The 10,489-nt window shown below is 57.3% G+C and overlaps 2 protein-coding genes across 2 annotated transcripts in view; both read left to right on the top strand.

Moving 5' to 3' along the window:
- Positions 1-2,046, top strand: part of PLEKHM2 (pleckstrin homology and RUN domain containing M2) — a 19,551-nt gene extending 17,505 nt beyond the window's left edge. The window contains exons 17-20 of the mRNA XM_007950789.1: positions 318-477; positions 749-928; positions 1,006-1,122; positions 1,909-2,046. Of these exons, the coding sequence (XP_007948980.1) occupies positions 318-477; positions 749-928; positions 1,006-1,122; positions 1,909-2,046 (595 nt within the window). The remainder of the gene's footprint in view (positions 1-317; positions 478-748; positions 929-1,005; positions 1,123-1,908) is intronic.
- Positions 2,047-5,545: 3,499 nt separating this feature from the next.
- SLC25A34 (solute carrier family 25 member 34) lies at positions 5,546-8,117 on the top strand. The gene is made up of 5 exons (XM_007950764.1): positions 5,546-5,923; positions 6,532-6,597; positions 6,701-6,853; positions 7,255-7,389; positions 7,947-8,117. The coding sequence occupies exons 1-5, from the start codon at positions 5,546-5,548 to the stop codon at positions 8,115-8,117; spliced, it is 903 nt and encodes a 300-aa protein (XP_007948955.1).
- The last annotated feature ends 2,372 nt before the right edge of the window (positions 8,118-10,489 follow it).

Here is a 10,489-nt window from a genome sequence, read left to right on the forward strand (position 1 = left end):
ACCTGGGCAGATGTTGGTGACCCTGTGTGGCCGTGCTTAAGGACCTGGGCAGATGTTGGTGACCCTGTGTGGCCGTGCTTAAGTACCTGGGCAGATGTTGGTGACACTGGAAGTAAAAGGCGGCTGAGAAAGGGTGGGGCTGCTGAGCACCTTTCAACCTTTCCTGGGAACCCATGGGTCTGGACGGCCTTCCAGATCCTCCAGCCCTGGGGACTGGAGCAAACCCTGGTGTTCGCCTACCTTGGGCCACCCTAGGGCTCTCACCCCACACCAGCCCTGCCCCTCGCCTCCCATTTCACCCTCCTCCTCTGGCCCAGGGGGGAGCAGTGCGGTGGCTGCAGGAGGTCCAACACCACGGATCGGCCCCACGCCTTCCAGGTCATCCTCGCTGACCGGCCCTGTCTGGAGCTCAGCGCCGACAGCGAGACCGAGATGGCCGACTGGATGCAGCACCTCTGCCAGGCCGTATCCAAGGGGGTGAGCGCCTCCTGTCCCACCATCCGCCTGGCCCACCTCACCCCACAGCCAGGACACCAGGGTCATTTCCCGATGCTGGTGAGGACTGAAACAGGTGGCCTCCAGGGGCAGCCTGGGAATTGACCCTGGAGCTCAGGGACCCCTGCAGCCTAGCCCACTCCCACCATGATCCCCTCCCCACACCTAAACTCCTGAGGGGTGGAAGACCTTCCAGATCAGCCGAATAAAGACGGTTGGCCTCTCCCCTGACCCTCTGCTATTGCCCTCCCAGGTCATCCCCCAGGGAGTGGTGCCCAGCCCCTGCATTCCCTGCTGCCTGGTCATCACTGACGACTGCCTCTTCACATGCCATGAGGATTGCCAGACCAGCTTCTTCCGCTCCCTGGGCACAGCCAGGCTAGCCGACATCAGTGCCGTGTCCTCTGAGCCGGGCAAGGAGTACTGTGTCCTGGTGAGCCAGGGGGCAGTGTGGTGGCAGGCCTCTGCAGAGGGAGCTGGGTCAGCTCATCGTAGGCCTCTCTGTCCCAGGAGTTCTCCCAGGACAGCCAGCACCTTCTCCCTCCCTGGGTCATCTACCTGAGCTGCCCTTCTGAACTGGACCGATTTCTGTCTGCACTGGGCGCTACATGGAAGACTGTCTACCAGGTAGCTCACTGCCCAGAAATGTGTCAGCTAGAGCTCTGAGGGGTGAGAGCCATTCCCTGGGGGAGGGGGCCCCCAATTGCTCCCAGGACCCAGCCCTGTGTGACGACAGAGACTGAGTCAGGACCCAAGGGCCCTGCCTCTAAGGTCCTGGAGATAGCAACATGCCAATAGCTCTGGGACTCACAAACATTTAGGACAAAGAGGCAAAACTCCGAATCCCCAGTGACCCTGAGGCGAAAACTGAAAACCGAAACCAGGAGAGCTAATTCTTGGGTTTGTCCATCCAATCCAGAAGCATGAGTGAAGTGCTCATGGTGTGCTGGAGCTGTGCCCAGTGTTGGGGCCCCAGATTGGCAGGAGGCCCCTCACCCTTAGAGATGCTAGTCTGGGAGGACACTTCATTTAATCCCTGAGTGAACACACACTGTGTGCCCACCCTGGGAAGCTCAGGGTTAGCTTGAGGCAGGGAATGATTCCAAACCAGGCCCTGTTGGTGCAGAGCTGAGGAGAGCACAGAGCCCACCTCCCGGGGCCCCGAGAGCCGGGCCTTCCTGGAAGCAAGCACTCAAGGAATTCCACACAACAGCAGCAGAGGCTGTGGGCTGCTCAAGCCCTCGAGAAGAGCAGGGGGATTCAGCAGTGTGGGAGGGATTCCTGGGGCAAGCGAACCCTGGCACCGGGGACTGCATGGCCAAGACAGAGCTAGGCCTATACCCAGATTCCCATGGCTCTGTGGGCATGTAGGCCCAGCACTGCAGCCCCTCAGATCCTCTCCACACCCCACAGGTGGACCTCCCCCACAAAGCCATCCAGGAAGCCTCCAGCCAGAAGAAATTTGAGGACGCCCTGAGTCTTATCCACAGCGCCTGGCAGCGGAGCGACAGCCTGTGCCGCGGCAGAGCCTCCAGGGACCCCTGGTGCTGAGGCTGCACTGGTTGGCATCTCTGCTGAGCAGGAAGGAGGCGCACTCATTGCCGGGTTGCTCCTGCTTGGGGCCAGGCTTGCATGCTGTCCTGCAGCTGACTCCTGCCCTGGGCGGCGGGATGCCAGGTGGGGTCTCTGCAACCCCAGGAATCCAGAGCAGGGTGCCTGACACCCCGGGCATCTGCCCAGCAGGCAGCGAATGGAGAGAGCTGAGGCAAGGGTCCAAGCCCTGTAGGTTCCACAAATGCACTCTCCTCCCCAGGCCTGGTGCCTTCAGTCCGCAGCATCTCCTCTGGATGACGAGGAGAAGAATCTAGACTAAGGGGAAAGTGAAAGGAGTGGGAGGTTGGGAGCCCCTTCTTCCTCTCTGTGGGTCAGGGGCCCAGGCAGAGGCTCAGGGCTGCCCTGGGGGCCCTGAGCGCCTGGCCATCCTTGTTCATTTTTGAACATTGAGCCTGCCTGTGCAGAGAAGCTGGGACACTTCTCTCTCTGCGTCTCTCTGTGTGGCTGCTCCCATTAACACCATCCCTAAGCACTGTTGCCCATCATATCAGAGCCTGGGGCCTGGGCCGGGCCACCACGAGGCCCTGCATGTCCACTGCCCCTGCCTCTCCCTGCAACTGGGCAATTCCCAAGCACCCAGGAACCAAGCCGGGAGCAAAAGGGAGGGAGAAAGGGCTTTGGAGAAGAGGAGAGCCCCCAGCCTGCAGCGTGGCAGACACATTGACGTCAACTGTCCCTGCTTGGCTGGAGCCAGGCCCTTCCCAGGAGCTTTGTGGCAGGCCTTCTCAGAGAAGGGGTCAGGTGGTTTGAGTTTGTTTTTTAAAATAAAATAGACATGTTATATTGCCATGGCTTGTCATTGGCCCTTTTTTGACCAGGGTGGGGATGGGGGAGTCTCCAGCTGCTCCTATCAGGCCGTTCAGATTCATTCATTCATTCACCGTGGGCCATCTGCTCTGCACTCAATCCTCGGGACACACTAGGAACCAGATGACTGTGGCCGCGCCCGTGCTGCCCCCATCTGGAAAAGCTCAGGCCTCCGGGGAGTTTCTTGACCTGATCTTTGCTTTACCTCCTGTTTCCTGTGGCAGCCCCACTCCAGTCCCAGCCTCTTAGGATTACCTAATAAGCAAAGTAAGCACAGGCTTATTTCTGCTTACTTACTAATCTACAGTGAACAATTTAACATTTTTTCATCACATCAAAGCTTCTGCTTCTGGGTGTGATTGGCATCTATCTCTCTTCTAACCCCACAGCGCCTTCCTACAGAACCAAAGCCTCTTTTCAAATTTATAATCCCTGACAGGGCTGGTGTGCCCAGTAAGCAAGGTAAGCACAGGCTTACTTGTGCTTACTTACTAGAGTGAATAATTTTATACATGTGAAATTTATTGGGTAATTTGCCCTTGGTCCCAGGACATATCCCAGGGAAGGACAAGCTGAGGTTGAACTCCTGCCTTTCTGCTCCAGGAGTGAGTACCAGCTCCTCTTGGAGTAAACTCAGCAGGGTCCGAGCTGCCCCCAGGGCCTCTTGCTGAGCTGCTCCCTCCGGGGGCTACCCAGACAGCCCGGGACAGGCCAGGGAGCGCCAAGTCCTCATCCCATGTGGCCTTGTACATGTTAAGAGTAAAACCTACAACTGAGAGAAGGCTCCCTATATCCCAGGCACTCAAGGCCTCCCACTGGGCAGAGTGTTGTTGTTATTTGCCTTGGAGTCGGCCCGACTCATAGTGACCCCTCCTTGGGTTTCTGAGGCAGTATCACTATGGAAGTAGGATTGCCCAACCTTCCTTCTGAGGAGTGGCTGGTGGGTTTGAACCACCAGCCTTCTGGTTAACAGTCAAGTGCCTTAGGCACTATGCTACCAGAGCTCCTGGGCAGAGTGTGGAGGCTGCAAAAGGGTGGGCTTCTGGGCAGGAGGGAAGTGGCAGGAAAACCCAAGATGGACAGGATGGCACTGAGAAAGACAGGCCCCCAACAGCGGTGCTCAGGGTGGGAGTTTCTTTCTTTCTCCCCAGGCACCAAAGGGCCATTTGTATCCAGGGTTCCTCTCTCCTGCCCAACAAGGAGCAGGTCTTTTGGGGTGGACAGGTACCACAAAGCCGCCTGCCCCTCCTGATGTCCACCAGGAGGAGAGGGCAGGCCCCGGGGGGGTAAGTCATTCCTACCAAGGCTGCCTCACTGGGCTTCTGTTATAAGTTGAGGTGGTGTGTACTCACTTCCCCAGCAAAGTTGTTAACTCAGGAGAGCCAGCCCTATTGTTGAAATCTGAAACTTCTTGGGTGAAAAATAAATCATGGGATTCGGGTGAGGCCAGGTGTTGCTTGTTCAGTATCTCAAGCCCAGAAAGATGAGTTAATTCTTGAAGGAAATGATATTGAACTTGTATCAAATTCACCTGCTTACATTTGGTTAGAAACAAGGATATCAGAAAATGTATGTTGCTGAAACTGTTCAACAAGCTGATGAGTAAGATCTAAGAGTTGTCCAGCTACAGAAACAAAGCTAGATGATCCCTAAGACCTATGGGTGATAGTTTTAAGTTTCAATAAAAGCCATCTATTGAAAAGTTCTGGTGGTGTAGTGCCTAAGGCAGTTGACTGCTAACCAGAAGGTTGGGCCTTCAAACCCACCAAACACTCTGGGGAAGGAAGACTGACCGCCTCTGAAACCCAGGGGGGGGGGGTCGCTATGAGTGGTAATAGCCTGGATGACAGTGGATTTGGTTTTTTTGTTTTTTTGGGTTTTTTTGGTAGAAAAAAATCCTCATTTTACAAGCGAGGGAGACTGAAGTCAGAGAGAGGAAATGGCTGGCCCAGGGTCACACACAATAGCAGAGATAGACTCCAAATCAGGTTCTCGAGGCTTCAAGGCCCTTCTCACTTCTGCACCTCCTGACAGCGAGATCAGAGGCTGGGAACTTGATTGGAAGACTGAGTCTGAAAAGGGGAAATCACACGGAGAGTGACCGTGATGCTTGGGGCCGGGGCAGCTGCCCGGTGCCCTGGGTTCTGCTCTGGAGCAGGACTGGCTAAGCCGGAGGTGGGGCGGGGGCACTGACACTTCACCCCAGGGCCCAAGGGCGGTCAGGAGGAGGAGCCAGGCTGACTGTAGACTTCTTCCCCAGCCCGTCACCCCCAGTCCTTTAGGCCCTAGGTGACCTTTCCCCCAGATCCCAGGGCGCAAACCCCGCCCGGGCCGGGAGGTGTGGGGTTAGAGGCCTCTGGGATTGGTCAGAGCTGGAAGGGGCGTGTCCCAGGCTCTGGCCGCCCCTGCCCGGCAGAGCAGACGGAGCAGGTGGACTCCCAAGATAGACTAGGGATCAAGGCAGCTCCGGGCCTGTCCCAGCGGCCCCCTGCCCTCCAGACATGGACCCGGCCCCCCTCGATCCCTGGCCCGGCGGCTCTGCGAGGGTTCAAACAGCCTAAGCGCCGGCACCCCAGGCCGGTAGCCCATGCCCCTGACCCGGGGACAGCCAGTCTCAGGCCTGGAGGCCATGGAGACGGTGCCCCCAGCTGTGGACCTGGTTCTGGGCGCCTCGGCCTGTTGCCTGGCCTGTGTCTTCACCAACCCCCTGGAGGTGGTGAAGACACGCCTGCAGCTGCAGGGGGAGCTGCAGGCCCCGGGCACCTACCCACGGCCTTACCGAGGCTTTGTGTCCTCCGTGGCTGCTGTCGCCCGCGCAGATGGGCTGTGGGGCCTGCAGAAGGGGCTGGCCGCAGGCCTTCTCTACCAGGGACTCATGAATGGTGTCCGCTTCTACTGCTACAGCCTGGCGTGCCAGGCTGGCCTCGCCCAGCAGCCTGGTGGCACCGTGGTCGCAGGTGCCATGGCAGGGGCACTGGGAGCCTTCGTTGGGAGCCCTGCTTACCTGGTGAGTGTCTTGTCTCATCCACCACCACCTGATACCCAGCTCCCAGGGGCCCCTGCAGCCTCCAGGAGCTGGGCACAGTGGACCTGGGTAGGGTGGGGCAGGCTGGGTGTGTCTGCTCCCAGGAAGACTCCAGCCCAGGCCTGGAATCTGCCCCTTGGCCTAGGGCACCTTGCCCTGAGGCTCACTCCCCCAGTATCCCTGCCCCACTGGCCCTGAGCCAAAGGAGGGGCCCTAAGGTGGCAAGAGGTGTAATGGCTCAGATCCTGCATTGTCACCTTTCTTCCTATGAGAAGAAAGTTAAGAGCAAAAGCTTCCACTGAGCAAGGGCTCCCCGTGTCCCAGGCGTAGGGCTGTGTGCTGGTCCGTCATCATCTCATGTAATCTTCAGAATGCACCTCCAGAGCAAGGAAACTGAGGCACACCTAAGATGCACACTTAGGCTGACTCCAGACCCTCACCCTCAACTCTATTCCACCACAACCCTCGAGCTCAGGTGTGGGACCAGCCATCGCAGCCTGGGTTTGGGGGACACTGGGAGGGGTGCCCTCAATACACATAAATCTCTCAAGTCTCCATCCCCAAACCTTCTGTCATCCCTGCTCTTGCAGGTCAAGACGCAGCTGCAAGCCCAGACAGTGGCTGCCATGGCTGTGGGACACCAGCACCATCACCAGGTGAGACCTCCACTCCCCAGAGCCCGCTAGACTGGGTTGGTTGGACTGGATGGGCTCCTGGGCTGGACAGGGCTGTCCAGAGACCTGTGCCTTCTCCCCACAGAGCGTTTTGGGTGCCTTGAGGACCATCTGGCAACAGCAGGGCCTGGCAGGACTGTGGCGGGGTGTTGGTGGGGCTGTGCCCCGCGTCATGGTGGGCTCAGCTGCCCAGCTGGCCACCTTCGCCTCTGCCAAGACCTGGGTGCAGGAGCGACAGGTGAGGGACTGGGTACACCTGTGTCACCCACATAGACACACAGGAGTTGGGGGGACCTGCTTCTTTTCTCCATGTCTGTCTGGACCTTCATCCCAGACATCTTCAGCTGGCCCCACACAGGAAATTTGAGGGGGTAATGACAGACAAGCAAAGCTGAGGGCCTTGCCTTTGCCCTTGGAGTAATGACCCTGGCCCTTGGGCCCAGCAGGAATGGGGTCAGCAGTGAACCTTGAAGCTGTGAAGGAACTTGGGTGGTAGAATGGGGGAAGGGAATGGCTGGAGGGTCCTGTCTGCTCCCTTTGCCCCAGCTCTCCCAGCCCCCATGCCTGGGGAGTAGAGGAGGCTATCCGTGGCTGGAAGAGGGTGGTTGCAGGGGTCAGCAGCCCGTGCCATCCCCACAGTGGCTCCCGGAGGACAGCTGGCTGGTGGCCCTGGCTGGAGGCATGATCAGCAGTGTCGCTGTGGTTGCAGTCATGACACCCTTCGATGTGGTCAGCACGAGGCTGTACAATCAGCCTGTAGACGGAGCAGGCAGGGTGAGCCGGGTGGGGTGGGAGCATGTGGGGTGCTAGAGAGCACACACACCCACAGACGTGTGACATATACACAACACAGTTCAGCTTGTTGGCTGAGCACCTGTGTCCCGTATCCATGCTAATGGCTTTCATGTTCCTATCTTACTCCATTCTTACTCACCATTTTCCTGATGAGCAAACTGAGGGTCAGAGACTGATCCAGTGACTTAGCTGAGGTCACCCAGCTGGTAGATGGAGAAGCCAGAAAGGGGATCCAGACCTGACTCTGGGGCCTTCCCATGGCACTGCCAGTCTAAGCCCAGGTACACATTGGGCCCTGTCACACAACAGTGTGCCCGATACAGAGGTGCCTGCCACAGGGCGAGTTAGGGGCAATGCCTACCAGTGTTCTACTAGCCACATCAAGCCCCTGACATGGGGTTAAGGTTGCCTGCCCTTTTCTGTAATTTGCCCAAACATGCGTGGGAAACTGCCTTTTTCTGATTGACCCCAAAACACTGTGCCAGCCCTGGGTCCTCACAGCCCTGGTAGCGACACCTGCCCATGTCCTTCCCTAGGGCCAGCTGTATGGGGGCCTCGCCGACTGCCTGGTGAAGATCTGGCGGCAGGAGGGCCCGCTGGCGCTGTACAAGGGCCTGGGCCCCGCCTACCTGCGCCTGGGTCCCCACACCATCCTCAGCATGCTGTTCTGGGATGAGCTGCGGAAACTGGCTGGGCGGGCCCAGTAGCAGGGCACCTTGTCATCTCTACCCCGACCCCAGCAAGGCTGGGTACACACCCGGAGCAACAGCTCACGACGGCAGGGGCCGGCCCTCCCAGAGGGCCACAGCCAGAGAGTAGGAGCTGTGGTCAGCTGAGCCTCGTAGCCCAACCGGGGCTGGAGCGTCTACCCTGAATCACTGCCCACTCTGGTCTCCTCCAGAAAGTTCTCTTCCCTCTGTGTAGAGAGTTAACTCATCCCAGAGCCTTACTCACTGTTAAAAGTAACTGCTCAGGGGCATGGAGCACTCACCTTAAACTGGGTGACTAACTTGCATCAACTCGCCTGATCTTCAAACATTGTGGAAAAAAACAAACCTAACTGGTTGCGGTCAAGGCAGCTCCCACTCCGGGTGAGCCCATGATGTCAGAACTGTGCTGCATGGGGTTTTCAATGGCTGATTTTTCAGAAGTAGATGGCCAGGACTTTTTTCTGCAGTGCCTCTGGTTGGACTCAAACCTCCGGCCTTTTAATTAGTAACCAAGCACATTAACCATTTAAACCGCCCAGAGACTTCCAAACAGCATGTGTACCCATTGCTGTTGAACTGCTCCCAACACACAGCAAACCTACAGAACAGAGAAGGGGCCATACTCGTTATGGAAGCAGATTGCCGTATCTTTCTCCTGAATTTCAGCTGGTGGGTTCCAAATGCTGCTAGCCTTTTGGTTAGCATCTGAGCACTTAACTGCTGCACCACCAGAGCTCCTTAAATAATGTGTTGCTCCTCACCCACCCAGAATGTTGTTGTTGTTGTTATGTGCCGTCGAGTCGGCCCCAACTCATAGCGACCCCTCCTTGGGTTTCCGAGGCAGTATCACTACGGAAGTAGGATTGCCCAACCTTCACCCAGAATGAGACAGGTGAAATTCTTTTACCAACGAGAAAGCTGAGGCTCAGAGACGTTAAGTGGCCTTCACCAAAGCCACACAGCTTTAAAGTGGCAGAGCCAGGCCTGGAACTTGGCTCTGATTCCCAGACCTGTGCCCTTGAGCTGGGCACTGCCATGCCAGGACTGTGGGGATGGGAGTGGCCCTGAGGGAATCACTGTACACATGGGGAGACCCTGGGGTTCACTGTAGGTTGGGGCCATATGGGCATTTGCACATATTCTCTCAAGAACTCTGAACGGGAGTTTGTGTATTGCCCATTGTTCAGGCGGTGAGACAGAGGCTCAAAGGGAAGTGACTTACCAAGTTGAGTTGTTGTTGTTGTTGTTGTTGTGTGCTGTCGAGTCGGACCCGACTCATAGCAACCCCTCCTTGGGTTTCCGAGGTGGTATCACTACAGAAGTAGATTGCCCCATCTTCCTTCGACTTCTGGTTAGCAGTCAAGTATCTTAGGCACTACGCTACCAGAGTAGATTAGCTAAGTCTCCTCATCCTGGGGCCAGAAACACTCCCCCCATAGACCTTGGTAGTGCAAAGATGAACACTGAGTCCCTGGAAGGGGCAGGACTTGTCCAGGGTTGAACAGCCTGAACCATCTACCCTACCATATCCCATGTCTGCCAAGAGCTGTTTCCTAGGTGTACCTCCTCCCCACCACCCCATTACCACACACTCCAAACCAATAAAGTTTTCTATTTTGTTTACTCCGATGAGTCCCTTTTGTTGGCAGCCTCAGTCTCCCTGATGCCTGAACCCTCTCTTCTGGCTCTGTCTGGGAAAAGATTCCAGGGGTCCAGCGCCAGCCTGGCTGACCCAGGTGACATCTGCCACCTAGTGGACACAAGGAGGAATGTCAAGGCGGGCAGCCCCAGGGCCCAGGAGAAGAGGGGACTCAGAGCTGGACTTGAGAAGAGTGAATCCAATCTCCTGCTATGAGAGGATTCACCTCCAGACCCACACCACAGACGTCAGAAGGATAGACTGACCTTAGGCTGTGGAGGCATAGGCCCCAAACCTCAGCTGACAGAGCAGACCTTGATTTTGGGGGGATAGACCCCCTCTTCCAGACCTTAGGCTCTCATACTTCAGGCTAAGAGAGAGCAGAACCTAGACCTTAGAGGAAGCCTGAGCTTTGGGGAGGAGAAAGTAAGAAAAGTGAGTGCCAGACTTTCACAGGACCCAGACAAAGCCCTCACCCCACACTGCCCAAATAGGGAGCCCCAGGGTAAGAACTGGGTCCCAGTGCCCCTTGTCCCTGGAGCTGGGGCTTTGCCCTCCTGCAGCCCGGTCCTGGAAGGGTTCTCTCCCTTCCCCTGCCCTGGGGGCATCTTCCTGATGGGGCTTTAACCCCTCCCAGCCCCTCCCCTCCCCTCAACGGCACCTTTGCCCAGTGACGTCAGTCTGTCCCAGCACAGGCCTGGTGGGAGGCGGGGACTGGATCCCGGGCGCC

The sequence above is a fragment of the Orycteropus afer genome, unplaced genomic scaffold, assembly GCF_000298275.1.
Source record: "Orycteropus afer afer isolate SDZICR_OR568_19922 unplaced genomic scaffold, OryAfe1.0 scaffold00288, whole genome shotgun sequence".
NCBI lineage: Eukaryota > Metazoa > Chordata > Mammalia > Tubulidentata > Orycteropodidae > Orycteropus > Orycteropus afer.

Excerpts from the sequence above, each read along its gene's own strand:
- SLC25A34 (XM_007950764.1), top strand. The coding sequence starts at position 5,546 with ATGGAGACGGTGCCCCCAGCTGTGGACCTGGTTCTGGGCGCCTCGGCC. Across the intron at positions 6,598-6,700 it reads GACACCAGCACCATCACCAG|AGCGTTTTGGGTGCCTTGAG; the intron begins GTGAGACCTCCA and ends TTCTCCCCACAG. Across the intron at positions 7,390-7,946 it reads CTGTAGACGGAGCAGGCAGG|GGCCAGCTGTATGGGGGCCT; the intron begins GTGAGCCGGGTG and ends GTCCTTCCCTAG.